Below are 20,826 nucleotides of genomic sequence, written 5' to 3'. Positions count from 1 at the left end.
ATTTGTAGTAAAGAATAGCTCAGGGTGGGTCGAAGATGATGGATTAATGAGCCGATCAACAGTGGAGAACAGCACTTGTACATTATTCAGATTATTTATGATTTTAGAGAAAAACAATTGTCTGGCACTTTTTGGCTGGACCACAACAGCGGGGCCAGCCCTACAAACGCGAATGTCTGTCACTCACTGACTGACTGACTGACTGAGTGATCAAGTTACACCATTGGTTGGCTGTGGCACGTGGCACATCATGGGATCACAGAGCCAAAAAGTTAAGTTTCGTTTTCTCCGCCATTTTGTTTCTCCGCTGAGATCAGGAGCCCGTTTCTCCCACACAGTAAGCAGGCTGACCAATATCATGCATGTAAGCTGAAGCTAAAGTAGAATCTATACAATTATATCATATCACTGTTTATGTCGATGCATATGCGCGAGCTCAGTCCACCTGAAGCCCTCTGTTCTGTTGGCGGACAGAGAGACACAAACAAGCATGGAGGTTTCATCACGCTGAGGGCTTATTTCCGACCTTCCCGGAGTTTCCCGGGGCCACGGTTCCGGCCGGTGCCGATAGCTGGCCGCCGAATTGTTCCCGGTGATCCGGCTGAGATTTCGGCGGGGGTCCCGGCGACGATGCGGCCCCGGTGTCCGGCGAACAGCGTTTTCGGTACCGACAGGTAACAGAGCGCCTGGCACTTGGATCAACAGGATCGATGCGGGCCGTGGGCGCGGTGGAGACGACAGCGGTGGAGAGAGAGATGGGACGCGCTGGAACGGAGATCAGTATGGATGTATGGACTATTATTCTGTATTAGCAGGCTACAGCGGAGTTAGTTACACCATTGGTCGGCCGTGGCACGTGGCACACTTACACGGTCCAGCCATATACTAGGTTTTGACCTAGTCTTGTTACATTTTGGCGGACGGTAGATGATAATAGAGAGAACAGAACTTGTAGTACAAACAAAAAAAGCAAGTATTTCAAAAGTGGAGAAACCACCAAAATTTACAGAGCTACATTTGAAGTGGCTCCTAAAAACAACAGCTAGACCACCACCACGGCAATAGGATCTGGGAGAGTTAATGAACTTGTAGTTTGGGGGGCATAGTTCAATCAACTGACTGTGTTTGTCACATCTCAGCCAAGTTTCTGTCAGTAATAAAAAAGTCCAAGTTAGAAGACGCAACAATGTCATTAAAAATGAAAGATTTGTTTGAGAGTGATCTAGCATTAATCAGTGCCATTTTAACACTGATATCACGAGAAGCAGCCATCTTATTTGATGGAGCTAGAATAACTCTATGGTTCAGGGAGTTAACACCTCTAGTTCTGCGAGGTCTAGCGGGCCTGATAGTTAATATGGTCTGAATGGGGATAGAAGTGGGCGATGCAAACATGGGACATGTCTGATTTTCAGCAAGTGAGGCTTTACCTGGCTTTGCGAACCAACACAGTCAGATGCTATATGACAAGTTGTCATTTGTCAAGACAGCAGTTGTTTTTCAATGTTGGCAGATAGCATTTGGGTACCAAGGAGGCTCGGGTGCAAGCCATCAGATCTAAAGAAGGCATTGCGATGCCAAAATAGATCAAAGTTCCTCGCTTCCACCACGTCCGAGACGATGAAGGGGGCCAGAGATAACAATGTTCAAGTTGTGGAGTTCACTTACAAGAGATTCAATTTGTGCTTTCAAAATTTCTGAGCCCTGGTGAGAGGAGACGTCATTGGTGTCAGCGTGAATCACAACAGTACATACATGAGGGTATTTCTTGAGGAGTGAAGGCAGCTGCATGCCGATGTCAGGGAGACGAGCACCTGGGAAGCATTCAACGACAGCCTCTGGAGAACGGATCTTCATATGGTGTACAATGGAGTCGCCAACGATGAGGGTCCTGTAGGCAGGTTCACCCGCGGTGAGACGATCCGGTTCCACCGTAGGGGCAGCGTTTGCAGCTCCGACAGGGGTAGCAGAAGCAGGCTCGGTGGGGAGAGTGCCAGAAGCGGTGGTGCGTCTATCCTGAGTCGCTGGCAGGGATGGTGCCTCACCTGGGGGATCCTCGACTCCCAGGCGCCTGTATAGCCAACTCTTCAACTTTCTAAACAAGGGTTCATAATTATTTTATATGTCATGTCTCGTATCTCCTGACCTTTTGTATTATGTTGTATATGTACATGTATGCCAATGCTTACTATTGCAAAACAATTTTCCCTGTCGGATAATAAAGTATTCTATTCTATTCTACTCTAGAACGCCTAGGACATTTTAGTACTCTTTCCACTACTGTACATTTTATTCAAAGATGTTTCAGATGTAGGAGTTTCTTCCATTTCTTTTTAAACTTTGCCCAGCCAGAATGAAAAACCATCAACTTACTGAATGAATAATTGTGCAGTTTTTGAAAACCATGGCATTTACCCTTTACATTTATTTACATTTACCTGTAGAGGACGGCCTTGCAGCGTCTAAACTACCGCAAATCTTATGAGCTTTGTGACTCATGTTACATTGTAAAAGGTATTATATATAGAGAGACTATTTTCAAAGAATTGTCACACCTAGGGGTTAGCCTACCTCTTTTTCTTTAATACTTTGTTTGGCTGAGGCAACAACCATCAATTAATTGAAAAGAAAATATTACATTTCTTACATGCGGCTGACTTATATCAGCGAACATATGAAATGAAAAAAAATGAATTGCGACTCGGTGGAAGGCGGTAGTGATGGGGAAATGAAGCTTTCTGAAGCATAAAAACTGCCTTCTTCCACCTCAGGAACATCGCCCGCCTCCGGCCCTCCCTGTCCTTTGCCGCTGCCGAAACACTTATCCATGCCCTCATAACTTCCAGACTCGATTACTGCAATAGCATCCTCTACGGCTCACCCAACAAAATCCTTAATAAACTTCAATACGTCCAGAACTCCGCTGCCCGCCTGCTCACCTCCACCCGCCGCCGAGATCACATCACCCCTGTCCTTCACAACCTCCCCTGGCTCCCGGTTAAATACAGGATTGACTTTAAAATACTACTCACCACCTACAAAGCCATAAACAACCTGGCCCCTCCCTACCTCTCCGACCTCCTCCCCCGCCACACCCCTACCCGATGCCTCAGGTCTGCGGACGCAACCGCTCTAAAGACCACCAGGACCAAGCTCCGGACCTGGGGTGACAGGGCCTTCTCAGTTGCTGCACCCTCCTTCTGGAACGCCCTCCCCAACCACATCCGACAGGCTAACACCCTACCATCTTTCAAACAGGCCCTCAAAACCCACCTCTTCAAGCTTGCTTTCACCTGTTAACCTCCTTCCCTCTCTCTCCCTTCCCTCCATCTCATGATTCCTCTAGTTTTAACTACCTACTTTTATCGTCATTGTAAGTGTGGGAGCAGTATATTCTTACTTCTTGTATCAAGAGCTCTATCAGTGAATTAAATATACAATTAGAGTACTTCAATCACAATTTGGTTTTTGGTGGTGGGATTATTCTTTAGTTATTTAGGATTAGCCCAATTGTATACCAAGAGTTTTTAAACTTAGTTTTTTTTTTTTTTTGCTCTACATTGTTATTTCGAAATGTATTTGACATTTTCAATTCCACGTTCTATGCAAAGTACTCTGTAATATCAAAGTGACAAGGAAATTATATTTTTAATAAAACTCTGCATGCCCCCTACCTTTCTATTTCTAAAACAGCCTACATCGTCCTCTTAAACATTTTGCGACATTATTAATTATTAGTTACAGAGATTTCACGATTCACAACTGTGTTTTTAGTGCCAGCCTCTAGGGGCTTTTATTTTGAAATGGAAATGCGCATCGGCGACAAAACAGGTTTTCGCCAGTTACGCGGAACTGCAGTTCCACTGTCCGACCCATTTTGGCCACCATATTCTCAGGGGGCGTTTCTTGTACTGACGTGGCCGGTGGGGGCGTTTCTTGTACTGTCTTGTAGCGAGTCTGCAGGCTGCAGCTAGACCTACTCGGAGAAAAGCTTTGTGACTCATGTTAGGCTACATTGTAAAAGGTATGACAAACAGAGAGACTCTTCGAATAATTGTCAGATCGAGAGGTTACTACTTTTTATTTTATTTTGTTTGGCCGAGGCAAGATCCACCAATTAATTGAAAGGAAAGGCTTATCAGCGAATAAGATATAAAAATGACGTTTGCGACTCTGACAAGTGGAGGGCGGTAATATGGCTTGAAGCATCGAAACCGCCGAAATTCCCAAATGAAGAAGAAGAAGCTTTGTGACGTCGCGCAAAATGGCGGCCGGTGTATGCAAACGTTCTTCAAAGGAGTATTATTCCCCGTTTTTTTCCTTTTAGAAGTTTAATTTACAAACAGAAGACTCTCTGTGTGCGGATGAAACTATCACGAATATGTAAACTGGAACCGAGGCTCCGTTTAGCTCTGAGAGGAAGAAGAAGCTCTTCTCTCTTATGGACTCAGATGAATGGTTTAGCTGTGAAGCTATATTGGAGCTTTAAAGGACAAGTTTTGTCAGTAAAACGTTCAGGAGGAAAAGTTCCTGTCACTGTGTGAAAATGTCTAAAGTCCAAAAGCTGAGAGCGTTGGTGAACCAGCGACTAACTGCGGCTGTTGAAGAGATATTTGGGCTGTTTGAAAGAACGATAGCAGAGTACGAGGAGGAAGCTTCTCGTTCAAAAGAGGAGATCGACCGACAACGAAAGCTGCTGGACGCTGTTTTAAATCCTGAAGTGCGGTTACACAGAGCAGGTTTGTGACATTTAAATGTTATTTTCACATTACTCACACTTTATGACATTCCTGTTGTGAGCAACTGCAAAGCAGGGCCGTAGATCGCCCTGATACAGGACCAAAGGGATGTTAATGATGTTAATGATTAATCGACGATCAATTAATCACCGTTAAGAATTTGACCGATCAAGCATAGCCTATATTAACTAATTAATCGACAATGTAGGCCATGTGCTATTTCTCTTTTTTTTTTTGCCGAAATCATTTACCACCACGAGGGCGCAATTTAACTTTCACCGCTTATACAGAGGAAGAAAAAGTCAAGCAAGTGGGCGGAAGCATTACACCCGAAAAGACAACAGTGGTCATTGTAAACATTGTAATACGAAGTTGAAATACAGCACCTCTACAAGCACAGTGAAAGAGAATGCATTCCCCCGGCTGTCGAAGTTGGCGCGACACTATTTTATCTAAATCGCTCTGTAATGTAGCACTGTACTCAATGCGAGTCTGTCCCGTTCTGAAAACGTTAGTAAAAAAATATATAATTCCACATTTTCTCCAGACTCGCATGAGTTGTAACACAATTTGTAAAGAGTAACATGATACTTTTCAATCGAACAATTCTAACGCTGTTCAACACTCAGAAAATTAACTTGAGTGCAGTGCAAAGACTTCATTGCATATTCCACCAGTTGGGTTCCATTGGACACAATGTAAAGACAAGTAATTAACCCTAACAAAGTACATTTTCAGCCTGTGATAGTCCTCATTCCACCCCACACCTCCCTTGCGTTGTTCTGCTGCAGCTTCTGCCTTCTACCTTCCTCCTGTTGCGCTCCTTCGCCTCCCTCAGCTGGTGCTTGAGCTGGCCCTGTTTACGCCTCAGCTCCTCCCTGTCTCCGTCTCTGAGGCCGTTTTCTTCTGGTTTAGAAGGGCCTTGATGTCGCTGGTAATCCAGGGTTTGTTGTTGGGGTAGCAATGTACAGTCGTAACAGGGATAACATTGTCCATACAGAAGTTAATATAGTCTGTGGTGCAGTGTGTAATGCCATTGATGTCTTCCCCGTGTGACTCCTGCAGCACACTCCAGTAGGGCTGCACAATTCTGGATAAAATGAAAATGAGAATTTTCTTGCTTAGAATTGAGATCACGATTCTTAAGCAAAACAATTTTTAATATACATTTTTACTGCAGTCTTTTGCCTGATACAGACAGAAACAACAAAAAATATGATAATGACTGCAATGGGACTGTCACATCAACTTTGCGGGTCAAATGGGCTACACACAGTACACACACAATGTAATTATAGACTAAATTCCAATGAAATTTAATTAATGGTATAAACTTCTCCAATCTCCAGCTGGTTTATCCCGCCATCCATACATTACATTCTGCGCACATTGCACAGTGCAGAATTAAGTATAGCCATAGTTACACAGCTCTTTGGAAAATTACCTGGCTTCCTGAATCTTTTTTTCAAGTTGCGGATCGGTTTCGGATCGTTGATTTATGTGTATGAAAATGGGTCGGGTGGGTTCGGATACATGTCTCGGATCGGGCGGTCGCAGGTTGAAAACCTGACCGCGCATCACTAAACAGTGACCAGATAGCTCGTAATCTGCTGCCCTACACACATTAACAGTAGGTAGCAGTGGTATTTAAGTAACGTCAGTGGAATTAGGTAGTTTAATTGATAGCCGTGTGGCAATACATTGAATTGAATTGAGCTCAACACGCGCTTTCAGCTTGTCAAAGATATGCCCTTGTATGTTTGATAATGGCCTTCCCCCTTCGTGGCTCAACATTGAAAAGATAGAGATGAATGAGGAGACATCAACAGATTTGCTGTATAAATGGGATAAAAAGTCAATTAAAACTACAACAGATGACCCTTTAATCATACAGTGAGTTCAAATATGGTACAAACTGCATGAACTGTTCAAAAAAGAAGGATTCCTCTCCCCTAAAACCCCTTTATGGAGAAATAGACTACTACTAATGATCTTTCAGAATAGTAACTTCAGATTATGGTCCGAGAGAAAGGCATTAGTCACCTAGAGCACTGCTATGAGGAAGGAATCTTTATGTCCTTTGAACAGTTTAAACGGAAATACTGCTTGACGAATAAAGATTTTTTTCAGCTATCTGCAGCTACGCCATTTTATCAGAGTCAACCACAAAGGCCGGTGGAATTTACCTACCATGACACCTGTGGAACAACTGTGCCATGCTGCCCAACCCTTATTTAAAACTATCTCTAGAGTGTATGATGCACTTATGTTGAGTTTATTAATACCTGATCTGGACAGATCCAGACTTAGATGGGAGAAAGACCTGGGAATAAATCTGGGTGGGGAACTATGGAGTGACTTGTGCAGAGATGGTGTCACCTCTACTTTAAACTCTAGATATAGATTGATACATTTTAACTTCCTGCATCAGCTCTATATCACCCCATATAAACTGCACAAATATAACTCCAATATGTCGCCCCTTTGTTTTAGATGTGGCTTAGATGAGGGAACATTCCTACATTCCACTTGGCAGTGCCCTAAACTTCAGGGGTTTTGGCAGGGGGTGTGTGGCACCCTATCCAGTATCCATGGTGTTGTCTTTCCATTGGATCCGGAGATTTGTTTACTGGGTAACTTTACTAACTCCAACCTTAAAAATAGCCACGCTGTAAGGCTCACAGAAAGTTTGCTGGCCATTGCTAAAAAATGTATTGCGTTAAAATGGAAATCAGATGCCCCCCTCCCAATTGGAATGTGGCTCTCTGAAATTAATAGCTGTATACCCCTAGAGAAAATAACTTACTGGTTGAGGAATAAGAGTAAAACATTTTACAAGATATGGCAACCCTTTGTGGATTATATGGAAAGCCTCCCATCGCATCAGATTGATTGTGCCTCTGTGTAGTCTTCCTGTATTGAGGATGTGCTTGACCATATGATTCTTGAGGTGAGATGTTGCCCTGTGTCTCTCAATGTTTTGTTTATTTTACATTATTTTGTTGTTATTGTGGAAGGTGTCTATTTGATTTTAACTTTGATTTGTTTATTGTTTGCTGTCTTGTTGACTTTGTACTGTCATTTGTTGGTTATATGCTGTTTGTTATTGTGTTTGGCTTTGAAAAAGCAAAATGGAATATAAAAAAAAAAAAGATATGCGCTTGTTTTTTAACAGACAAAATAGCTTAATTCACATGCTTGATTAATCCAACACTTATCATAAAAACAATCAACTTACATCTCTCTTCTTCTCTTATTTAGAACACAACCTTTGAACAAGTGTTTTCCCGTGTGTGTCTCTGGAATTTTTTTTCATTTCTGCCGGTTTCTGCCCGCTCTGCATGTGCGCATTTCGTCACGTGGTGAAACGCAGTGTTGTCACTTGCTAGGAGCGCTTGGTTTGATGCAACGGATGTCCCTAATGAACATGCAGCAGAATCGTTGTCATTTAGGAATGAGATTGCATAGATGTATGAAGTCTGAGACTCAGTGCCAGCAGTTCAACGTCCGGGCAGCAGATCTTCTTCTTCACAGTCACATGCCCTGGATTACACCATCTGCTGTTTATGAACAGAGCCAACCCCCCCCGCCTTTGCGCTTACCACTCGCACGCTTGCCTCTGTCCGCTCACACGGTTGTGAAGCCGGCTATGTCCACACACCAGTCTGATAGTGTCGCCCTACGTGTTTTATGACCATATAGATACATCAACCGAAGCGATCGATTTAAGACGCATGGCAACGTGGCCCCACTGAAGCACAGTACCAACGAAGAAGTGGAGGCGTCATTCGGTCGTCTTCGGTGTCATTGCAATGGATATTTTGGGTATACCTGTTTTTAACTTCAAGATGTCCTGTGTCAGGGTTTAGACAGACCACACCTTTCAGTGATGTCCCAAGCTTCATATATTTATGTCCAATTTATGCACTTTCAATAGATTTTATGCCCAAAAATGTAATCTTCTCCTCCTCTTCTCCAATCACTCATTCCTAGTGATCACAACACCTAGTTATTATGTTAGTTAGATGTAGGGTTTTTCCAGGCAAGCTACCTCTTAAAGAGCTGCTGTTTAAGCTGAGTTTGACTCCTGACTAAGCATGGCTGTGCAGACACAACTGTAGGTAAACATAAACAGGATTTAAAAAGTTTTACAAAAAAAACAAAAGGATTTTATCATAATATAGCTACAACACATGACAATTTACAATTTATTAAATCACTGTATGCTATTTATTCTGTATTGTTGAATACAATCAAATAGCCAGAGTGGCTAATACATAGGTTAATTCAGTGTTCCACCCACTCCCACTGGAGCCTCTGCGCTGCGCTGTTCCGAAACAGATCATCCTCTGTGTCGTTGTCTGGGAAACTCTAAATGCGGTGAAAGTGGTATTGCTGTCAGCCTCTTTCTGTTAAAGGATAAGGCCGGTGTTTTTTTATGCATTTCTTACCGTCAACTCCCGTTACTTTCTGACTTCCCACGTACCGTTTTTAGCCGCCAACCCAGAAGTCATTGGCTCCAATTGTAAGCTAAAAACTTTTAAATTCAGCTCACAAAGACATAGTTTCAATTTTAAAAATCACTAACTGTTACCACGAAAATTCAGGCTGTTGAAGTTATTACCAAATCAAATTCAAATGGGAACAAATTCTTCATTATGCTGGGGATTATTTTCAGTGCTACAGAACTACTTTTTTTTTTATATACAATGGAGTTCTATGGCTGCTGGGACATGGCTGCATTGGGCACCGGCTACATGGACGAGACTTGTTGGCAAAACAAAATCATTGCTGATTTTGTTATTTTCATAGGATTTGTTGACGGTAAGCAATGCATTAAAAAACACCAGCCTTATCCTTTAAGGCATGGATTTACAGGAATCTTGAGTACAGTGAGTACAGACATTGTTTGTCTTTAGTTTGATGAAGATTGATCAAACTATACACATCACAATATCAATTTATGAAACTACTTGCAGCTGCACATTTCGATCTACTGTACTCTCAGTTTTCAAGATATTTCTATTTTTTGTCTGTTTACTAATGAAGGTATGACAATTTCAAAAATGATCTTGTTTTTGATCTGTAAAGTATGATTACAGACGAAAATGCTGTAGGATCACAGTCAGATTTGTCTGTAAACAGAGGGGGCAATTTCAGAATTTGGGGTAGTTACCAGTGTATGAAAACATTTATCTCACTTCAGCCGACACATCCTGAAAATTGCAGCTCTCTAGGCCAAAGTGTTATTTATTCATTTATTTATTTATTTTTTTTGTAGTTTCGATTTTGGAAGACAATTACAGCAGTACGTTTTGACCAATCATCGTCATATTCAATTATTTGGTGTTGACTCGTGCCTAGATGTGTGAAATTTCAGAGCACTAGTTTTAACCTAGCTGCTCCCTTTTGACTGTTTCTGTTGATTATTTTTAATGAAACTTCTGTATATGGGTTAAACAGCTTAGATTAACATACCTACCAAATTTCACAATGATTGAACAAACTACCATGGAGTTCTGGACAATTATGCAGTTTGCCACATTTGTTTTGGAAATTCATTTGTTTATAGTGGCCAAACATTTCATGAGATTGGGCTGGTTTAGTCTGTTTGTGTATTTCAGTTCCCTGAAGCTGCCTAGCAGTTTTGGCAGAAATTGGACAAAAATTTAAAGAGCCTATTGGAACTGTTTTACATAATCAAAATGGTTGTAGATGTAGGGATATGTATACAAAGTTTGGCATCATTTGGACATGTGGTATGAGAGTTACGGAGCAGAACGCAAACATTTGTTTTCTAGCACCACCATCTGGCCAATACGTGTGCCAAATATGGCTGCTGTAGGACTTAACGTTTCTGAGCTGCAGACACTTTTAGTGGAGGAAAAGAAAGCAAGAATTCCAGCAGATGTGCACATATGTGCCTCATATAGGGCTACGGCCATGCTGCGAAGGTAGCATCATTGGTCTCATTAACATTATGAAGTAATGGTAACAAGCTTCCTTTCCTTAATGTGAATATGTCTGTATTTCAGCTGTACCTCCAGACCTCCAGCAGCTGTTGGTCAGTAAAGAAGAGGTTCCCCCTGAGCAGCAGGAGTGGAGCCCCAGTCTGGACCAGGAGGACCCAGAGCCCCCACACATTAAAGAGGAACAGGAGGAACTCTGGACCAGTCAGGAGGGAGAGCAGCTTCAAGGGCTGGAGGAGGCTGATATCACCAAGTTCCCATTCACTGCTGTCCCTGTGAAGAGTGAAGATGATGAAGAGAAACCTCAGTCCTCACAGCTTCATCAAAGCCAAACTGAGGAGAACAGAGAGGCAGAGCCTCTAGCCAGCAGCTCAACTGAACAGATGAAAACAGAAGCTGATGGAGAGGACTGTGGAGTATCAGAACCAGCCAGGAACTTAGATCCAGCTAGTGATTTACAACCAACTAGTGATTTACAACCAACTAGTGCTGGCAAGACTTCAGACTCTTCTGAACCTGAGACTGAAGACAGTGGTGATGATTGGGAACCTCAGTCAGGTTTAGACTCACAGAAAAACAATGAAGTCCTTGGGGCGGAAGTCTTTAATTGCTCAGTTTGTGGTAAAATATTTGTGCGCAGAAGGTCTCTGGTGATTCACATGAGAATCCACAGAGTAGAAAAACCGCGCAATTGCTCAGTCTGTGGTAAAATGTTTCGTCAAAAATCATACTTGAAGTTACATATGAAAGTCCATACACCAGAGCGAACATTTAATTGCTCAGTTTGTGGCAAAAGTCTTGGTCGTAAAGGACAATTAAAGAGACACATGGGAGTCCACACTGGAGTGAGACCATTTAGTTGCTCAGTCTGTGGTAAAGGTTTTGATTATAATGCAGCCTTGAAGACACACATGAGAATCCACACAGGAGAGAAACCATTTAATTGCTCAGTCTGTGGTAAAAGTTTTGGTCATAAAGGACACTTGAAAACACACATGATGGTCCACACAGGTGAGAAACCATTTAATTGCTCAGTTTGTCGTAAAGGTTTTATTCGTAAAGGACAATTAAAGAGACACATGAGAGTCCACACAGGAGAGAAACCATTTACTTGCTCAGTCTGTGGTAAAAGTTTTGGTGATAACAGAACCTTGAAGACACACATGGAACTCCACACAGGAGAGAAACCATTTATATGCTCAGTCTGTGGTAAACGTTTTAGTCAAAGTAGACATTTGAAGACTCACATCATGGTCCACACAGGAGAGAAACCATTTAATTGCTCAGTGTGTGGTAAACGTTTTAGTGAAAGTAGACAATTGAAGACACACATGGTGGTCCACACAGGAGAGAAACCATTTAATTGCTCAGTCTGTGGTAAAAGTTTTGGTCGTAAAGGAAACTTGACGAGACATGTGAGAGTCCACACAGGAGAGTAACCATTTAATTGCTGTCTGTGGTAAATGTTTTAGTCAAAATGGAAGCAATGAGTTGCATGAAAGAGAAACAAAGACCATAAATTACTCTTAGTCACAAGTGTGTTTGCGTATAGTATGGTATATGATGTATATAACCTAGTAAAGTAGTGCATATGATGTAGTTAATGATGAATATGAAGTATGTATATGACATAGTATAGGATGTGTGTATATATATATATATATATATATGTGTGTGTGTGTGTGTGTGTATGTATATGTGTATATATATATATATATATATATATATATATATATATGTATGTATGTATGTATGTATGTATATATATATATATGTATGTATATATATATATATGTATGTATATATATATATATATATATATATGTATGTATATAGTATGTATACTTGTTGTAGTATGTGTATGACATGTACTATATGATGCTATGTAAAGCCCTTTGAGACATGCTTGTGATAAAGGGCTATATAAATAAGAGTAGATTAGAGACATGCATGTGATGACATGCTATAGAAATAAACAAATTTGAACTTGTAGTAAAATGTTCAGCCAGAGTGGAACATTAAGTTGACACATGAAAATTCACAAAGGTTTTAGTAATAAAGCTCATTTTAAGAAATAAATGACAGTCCACACAGGAGAGAAACCCTACAGTTGCTCAACCTGTTGGAAAGGTTTTAATAAAAACATTTTGAAGATACACAGTTAGTCCACACAGGGGAGAAACCATTTAGTTGTTCAGTTTGTAGTAAAAGTTTTAGTCGGAGGGGTTATCTGAAGATCGACATCAGAGTCCATACAGGAGAGAAACCCTACAGCTGCAGTGTTTGTGGGAGAAGTGTTAGTCAGCCTTCACATGTCAGAAGCCATAAGTGTATAAGTGTGCTGGTGAGAGCAGCAGCAGGTGAAGCTGCAGAGCTGCTGGTTGAGCTGAATTGTTCAGCAGTAAAACCACAATAAACTGACATGGGAATGTCAGTTTCATTTCATTCAGTTACAGGTCACTTAATACTGGGCTGAGCAATAATTCAATATTGTCATTTATTGTCTTTAAGTACAATCATATTGTGATGTCATTGATCACATCGATCAAGTTATTGCGATAAAAATTATTTTCTAAATTAATGATAAAACAAATTATTTGTTTCTCAAAATGAGATTTGAAACAAATTATGGAATATTATTTTGATGTTACATATTTTTATCCTACATTATTATACTGTGCATTTCAGTGAGATGAACATCAGTATTGTTAAATATTGCTATTGAAAAAACACCATCAGGCATTGATGCCTGATGAAGCTCCTTGACCAAAACGTTGCCTCCTTATGAATAAAGGCATCATTCTTCTGATTTTTCTGTGTGGGTGATTTTTCTGTATTTTTCTGTATTGTTGTGATCTGTTTGTCTTCTACACAGCCGTCACTAAGACCGCCTCTCAGGTGTGCAGACGCTTTCTTTTTTCTATTATATATTGAAATTGAAATAATTTTGACATTAATTTAGTCAATATCGTCCGCCTTTAATTCAAACATTTTAAAACTCAATTCATTCCTTAGTAGCCCACAGTTAAATACAATCAGCAATTGAGAATTTATTTTATATTGAAATTGAATTTCTGTCATGTTACTTGCTAAGTTATAGAGTTGTTAGAGCTCCTCCCATACACTTCTATTATTTTCTTTTTCTTCTCCTTAAATCAGGCAGAATAATTGTAATAATTGACTATAACTATATATAACTGTAGAACAGTTCTATCATAGACAACACAAAAACGCAATCTTTTTCTTTAAGAAAGTGTACTTGGTTTGGTTTCACTTGTTCCTGCTTTAATGTTTCATTCACTGACCCTCATTCACAATAAGTTTGTTCACTTTATATTCATTATTTCAAATTTATATAATTCAGTTTTTCTTATCACATTATACATTTACTTTTGAGATGGGTTATACAAATAAAGCTGATGATGATTATTGTTATTGTTCATGTCCATGTTGTGCCTGGCTACACAACAGAAATAAGAATAAGAGTACATTTTTGGTACAAAGAAAGAACTTACCTTACTTTGTTGTTACTACTGACAGAAACAGACATTGACATCACTGCATTGTTCATCAACAAGTAAATTCATCTTCTCCACGCGGTGCAAAATCGACTGTTTTCTACATGCATTTAGTTTGATTGATTGATTTTATTTTTATTGTGTCATGCACCACATGGTGCCCCAAACAAAAAGAGACGAGAAACAAATAAAACAAAAACATACAAATCAAAGTCATACATACTTTCAAACATCCTGTTCCTTCTCAGACTCCAAGCTTTCCAAATGAAACTAGCCGCAACAAATTCTTCCGCTCTGAATAACCATTCCATCTTTACCTCGTCTCCCAACCAGAACAGCTCAGGCCTCTTGTTTTGCATTTTCTCAAATAAAGGCCGTTTTAACTCCTCATACAACGTACAGTAAAACAAAAAGTGAAATTAATCTTCAACACCCAGTTGACATACAGTACACAATCTCTCTTTCTCAACAATACAATTGAACCTGCCCACCTCAACTGCCAGAGGGAGTGTCCCGGTTCTCAGCAGAGATCTTCTGGATCTTTCCAAAAGTAATGTAATATAAGCATCTGGGCTATGCGTGTTCTTAATTTGATTATAGGTTCTACGTTTTGGTTTGAGCCAGATGTCAGTAGCCCATTTTTCTTTATAGTCGAGAAATAACCTGTGCTTAATATAGTGAACGCTGCAGCCTAAACCATTTCAGTAAATATATTGCTGGTCAGCTTCACCGAAAACAGAATTCATATCATTACACCATGGATAGTTATGTGCTTTAAACACCGTATTGGCTTGTTATGGCATAGCTTCATAGTTTTTCATTGGCTATTGACGGGATCATCTGAGTTGTTGACGAGTACACACTACCCAACTGCGTCCAGATTCCGCTGGTAAAAATCAAACATGTTTGATATAATCGTAGTGTCTCCGACTCACGTCGGAAGGCAAGAGATTAGAGTCTGTTCTCCTCACACACTTATAGATTTTCTGTGCCAACTGGCCATGCCGACTGCCCCAAAATCTGCAGACTAGTGCAGACCAGGACAGACTCGGCCCGATTGTGAATCCTGGCTAAAATCGGGGCAATAGTTGTCTAGTGTATCCCCAGCTTTAGTTATTTGTTTGACAAATGGAACTATTTAAAATGGAGTACATTAGATCATTTCTCAGTCATCCAGGTAATGGGATCCTTTATTGATAATAGCCTATATTCGAATTCTGTGGGATTGGCCAGACGGCGGCTGGTGCCCGGCCCACACATTAAAGTTCATTAGATAGTATATATCTAGCTAGTCAAAGAGAGCAGGGAGTGACAATAGGGAACTTCCCCCCCAAAGGTGCATCAGATACAGAGCCGGACACCAGCTAGTAATTTCCGTTGGAGCACCCACCATGTGGCCTAACCGATATCCCGAATGCAAGCTATGCATCTTAGGATCAAGAAAGGTCATTCTATTATTATGTGGAACCTTCAATGTGTAGGCCAGGCACCGGCCACCGTGTGGCCATTCCCCTACTAGGCACCATGACCATTGAGAAGAATATATACTGTATATTATGCATTAATTCTCCAAAATCTGTTTACGTGAGTTGGCAGACTGAACTGTAGTAGTTCTAAGTAATGCAAGTGGAAGAGTATGTGTGTGTGCAAGCATGTGCACCTGATCCTAGTCTAGAGCCTAACAAGGCAAACACATTTTTTTCCAGTGGTGGGCTCTGACCTGACTACTAAAAACATTTTTGGATGGCGCTACCGTGATAGTCCGAGGAAGACTATTCCATAATAATACTCCTTGTATAAAACAAAACCTGCAAGAGCGTACACTGGCTCTAGTATTATACTCATGCTGGGAGTGTACCATCCTCATTTGGCTGCTCAGATAACCTGGGGCAGTCCCGTTTTATAAAACTGAACATAAAATTCAACTTGAGCTGTTAAACGGGCAGCTCTGGAAACATGGTGACTGCTCTGAATTCCTGAAACCCCAACATGTTCTGGAGGGAGCTTTCAGCATGTAACGGAGGATGCTGTTTTGCATTACCTGTAACTTATGGTTTAGCTAATCTATTAAACCAGGGAGAACAGGCATAATCAAAGTGACACACTATTAACGCAGACACAAGATAGCTTGTATCCCTAGATCCATTGGATGGTGCCGAGGCCAATCCATTTATCACTTTCAATGTCCACCGTATTGTATTTTCCACCATTTTGAATTTTTTCAAGGTCACCTTTTTCACAGCTCCTCCTAGGCCGTTCATCTGATTCACACAAATCTTGGTGTGGACCATCTTGGGACTGTCCTCCTAAAAGTTATATGAAGGTCAAATGGTTTGGCTTTTATCAACCAATGAACTACAAAACACGCCCTAACACAAAATTGGCCATAACTCATTGACCATTCATCTAATTAACCAAGATTTAAAACGCATGTTGAGGATTGTTGCTTAAGCACGCCCACAAAAGCATTTTGAGCTCTACCACTGGTGGGTGCTACAAATGCAAAAAGTTTATATCCCATTATTGACCACATAGATTTTTCTGAAATTTTGTTGACATGCTCTAGCATCATGTCCAAGTCCATCCTTGAAAGTTGGTCATAATTGGTGAAAGTAGGCATTACCAAACGTCTCTGAGGCCACCATAGCCGTGCATAGGTTTGTGTGTGTGACAGTGCACTTTCATCTTGTGAGGTTTGGTACTGCGGAAGCTAAACACGAGAGACCCGATATGAATGAAACAATGGCTAAAATGTCATTGTTTCCTCTCACAAAGCAATTGTATGGTGTTGGAAGACTTGGATTATGCTAAACAAGCTGTATGGAGTAATTTTATGGTTATTTTTGGAACTCTAAAGATTGCTCAAAGACTTGTTTTGGAGAAGGCTGCTACAGAGTTGTGCTGGAAAGCTCTGGGACTGTTTTATGGGCTAACAAACTTCACTAGTTTCAACTCGCATGGGTGTGAGTAGATAATGACTGGATTTTCATTTTTGGGTGAACTATACTTTAATGTGTGTAAATCTGTATTTCAGCCGTACCTCCAGACCTCCAGCAGCTGTTGGTCAGTAAAGAAGAGGTTCCCCCTGAGCAGCAGGAGTGGAGCCCCAGTCTGGACCAGGAGGACCCAGAGCCCCCACACATTAAAGACGAACAGGAGGAACTCTGGACCAGTCAGGAGGGAGAGCAGCTTCAAGGGCTGGAGGAGGCTGATATCACCAAGTTCCCACTCACTCCTGTCCCTGTGAAGAGTGAAGATGATGAAGAGAAACCTCAGTCCTCACAGCTTCATCAAAGCCAAACTGAGGAGAACAGAGAGGCAGAGCCTCTAGCCAGCAGCTCAACTGAACAGATGAAAACAGAAGCTGATGGAGAGGACTGTGGAGTATCAGAACCAGCCAGGAACTTAGATCCAGCTAGTGATTTACAACCAACTACTGCTGGCAAGACTTCAGACTCTTCTGAACCTGAGACTGAAGACAGTGATGATGATTGGATGGAAACTGGTGAACCTCAGTCAGGCTTAGACTCACAGAAAAACAGTGAAGTTCTTGGGAAGAAACCCTTTAGTTGCTCAGTTTATGGCAAAAAATCTGGTAATAAAGAACACTTGAAGATACACATGAGAGTCCACACAGGAGAGAAACCATTTAATTGCTCAGTCTGTGGTAAAAGTTTTGGTTATAATCGAGACTTGAAAATGCATATGAGAGTCCACACAGGAGAGAAACCATTTAATTGCTCAGTCTGTGGTAAACGTTTTGTTTATGAAGGACTCTTGAAGACACACATGAGAGTCCACACAGGAGAGAAACCATTTAATTGCTCAATCTGTAGTAAACGTTTTGGTTATAAGAAGTACTTGAAGACACACATGAGAATACACACAAGAGCGTAACCATGTAATTGTTCAGTCTGTGGTAGAATGTTCAGTCATAGTGGAACATTAAGTTTACACATGAAAATTCAGAAAAGATTCAGTGATGAAGGACATTTTAAGAGAAGCATGAGACTCCACACAGGACTCTCATTTATTGTCTTTCAGTAGAATCACATCGATTGAATTATTGTGATACACAGGTATGTTCTAAATGATAAAACGTAAATAGTGTCTCAAAATAAGATCTGAAACAAATTAGGGAATATTATTTCAAAATTACAGTTGTTTATCTTAGATTATATTACCGTGCATTTCAATGAGATGAACATCAATATTGTCATATATTGCTATTTAAAAAAACACCATTACACGTTGATGCCTGATGAAGCTCCTTTACCAAAACGTTGTACATTATTAACTCTTTGTACATTATTCTTTTGATGTGTAAGTGCAGACAGTATGTGGGTGATTTTTCTGTATTATTGTGATCTGTCTGTCTTCTACGCAGCCGTGACTAAGACCGCCTCTCAAGTGTGAAGAAGCTTTCTTTTTTCTTTTAAATATTGATATTGAAATAATTTTGACATTGATTTAGTTGATATCATCTGCGTTTAGAGGCTTTTTGTCTCTTGAGTTGTCTTCATGAAATTAGCAAGAGTAGATAAGATAGATAAGAAGATAGAAACCAGACTCCTGTACAGCTTGCCAGCTCCAGTTCCCCCCTCAGTCCATAGTCTTTAGGCATGAGACAAAATATTGTTGTATTGAATTTAGATACAAAATATACAAAATAAGGGCAAGACGAAGCCATTTGCAAGATTTGTAAAGCTGCACTTCCATATACCAGCAGCAACACTACAACTATGATGCGCATTTATGTCGCTACCACAAGGACAAGTTAGGTGAAAATTAAATTACATATTGTTCAACCAGAAAACATTTGCTACGTTTTTCTACGTTTTGGGGCAATTGAACATGCCCCAGATGACTTTGCAGCAGTCTTTCCGCCATGAATTTCCCCCGTCATCCCTCCGAGCACAGGAGATCACCAGGAGATCACCAGGAGATCACCAAACACTGCAGTGGTTTGATTTCATGTTACGTGAATTTTCTTAACCCTTATGTGGTGTTCGGGTCTGTGGGACCCGATTTCAATGTTTACTAAAAGAAAAATTATAAAATTAATTATTTTTGTTTTATTATTATTTTTTGTATTATTTCAACCTCAGACTCATTGGCCTCGGCTCATTTTCTGTTAAGAACATGTAAAAGAACACACTGTGCACCCCCTTACACATTTACTGTATATTACTGGACCTGAGGGTGTAAAGTGTGGAAAACTCTGTCTTCCTCCTACCAGGGCCTGCTGTTTCAACACAGCACCAAGAACTACAGCAGGAACCTGCACAATGTGTTTTCGAAACATTGTAAATATTCAGTATTTTCCCATACTCTACCCAGCCAGGTGCAAATTGTAACCCAAATCAGGTCATAGTACAGACTAAATTAATCTGTGGCAGTATCAGAAGCTGGCTAAATAGGTTCAGCAGCTGGTCAGAAGCGCAGAGGTTGTTGTTCCCTTGTCAGTGATGATTGTATTTTGAGATCCAGCAGTAAAAGGGAATTAAAATCATCTCAAACAAGCCAAGCTATCAGTTTCTCAGTAGAAAAAGCTCTCATATAACAGTCCTCAATGCCAATCTTAAAAATCAACTTGTGTTTTGAGCTCCAGCATCCAGAGGAAAGAAAAGTGCTGTAGCAAGACCAGGACCAAGACTCTGTTCAACATGAGTTTGTTCACTCTGGTACCCTCCTGTTCCAGGTGCACAAATGGCCTCTCACCTCTCAGATTGTAAAAAGTGCCAAAATGATACCAAAAAAATCTGGAGAGTTGATATCCCCCGAGACAGTCCTATAACACCTAGTTAGATTAACAGCAGGATGCGTGTGCAGGGATTCCTAAAGAAAATGAACAGCTGCTTTTCTGCCCCACACCAACTTGCTAACAACTTGCAAAACAGAAACTGTAAGAAACTCATACGGCAACATGAAAAAAGGGGATTTCTCATTTGGTTTACAAGACTGAGCTGGACTTGGACATTCATCGAGATATCAAGATTGAAATATATACTTCATATTACAGGGACTGTTACTTTCCCCTCTCCTTGGCCCGGTCTTCCCTCTCTCTTTTCTTGCTACAGCAGAGCAAGTCATAAACCAACTCACTCCTTAAATTCCTGCTGTGTTCCTGCCTTCCTAGTTTGTATCTTTTAATACCTTCAGTAAGTTTAAAGCAGTGTGAATTATATACTAAATTGTTTAATATGTATGCTGAGTTGTTTACTCAATATTGTCATTTGTGTGTTACAATTTGATAGTCTTTCATCTGAAAAAATGAGCAAACACTTTCCTTTTTTTAGTACATTAGAGGGATTTCTTCCCATGGTACCACACTTCCATCTAGTGTCCATTTATGTGTACACTTTGTACACCAATATACTGTATATTTAAAGCTCACCTTTTCATTTCATTATTTTCTCTATATTAATTACTCAAGTTGCTATGCATTCTTTAACTGTGATTCAAGTGTTAGGATTATAAAAGTTATACATGTAATATTTGTTTACAGGTTTCATGACATCTACCGATTGACAACAGTAATATGTACAAGCGCGTTATTAAGATAAGATGAATTATGATAAGATAAGAAAAGATAAGATA

The 20,826-nt window shown here is 40.5% G+C and overlaps 2 protein-coding genes across 2 annotated transcripts; both read left to right on the top strand.

Annotated features, from left to right (window-relative positions):
* The first annotated feature begins 4,474 nt into the window (after nucleotides 1-4,474).
* On the top strand, nucleotides 4,475-12,217 carry LOC139643912 (zinc finger protein OZF-like). Its single transcript, XM_071519209.1, has 2 exons — nucleotides 4,475-4,739; nucleotides 10,775-12,217. Exons 1-2 carry the CDS (start codon nucleotides 4,547-4,549, stop codon nucleotides 12,145-12,147), a joined length of 1,566 nt encoding a protein of 521 aa, XP_071375310.1. The 5' UTR covers nucleotides 4,475-4,546; the 3' UTR covers nucleotides 12,148-12,217.
* Nucleotides 12,218-12,534: 317 nt separating this feature from the next.
* On the top strand, nucleotides 12,535-18,642 carry LOC139643906 (zinc finger protein 233-like). The gene is given in 4 exon segments (XM_071519201.1): nucleotides 12,535-12,868; nucleotides 12,871-13,020; nucleotides 17,834-18,163; nucleotides 18,614-18,642. Coding segments are annotated over 4 exon segments (591 nt in total). The 5' UTR covers nucleotides 12,535-12,786.
* The last annotated feature ends 2,184 nt before the right edge of the window (nucleotides 18,643-20,826 follow it).

Source organism: Centroberyx affinis, unplaced genomic scaffold (genome assembly GCF_046629955.1).
Source record: "Centroberyx affinis isolate AG114_WGS23_722 - 3 ecotype Tasmania unplaced genomic scaffold, CSIRO-AGI_Caff_v1 ptg000674l_1, whole genome shotgun sequence".
Classification (NCBI taxonomy): Eukaryota; Metazoa; Chordata; class Actinopteri; order Beryciformes; family Berycidae; genus Centroberyx; species Centroberyx affinis.
The sequence above is the reverse complement of the archived record's forward strand: the minus strand, read 5'-3'. Positions and strand labels throughout refer to the sequence as shown.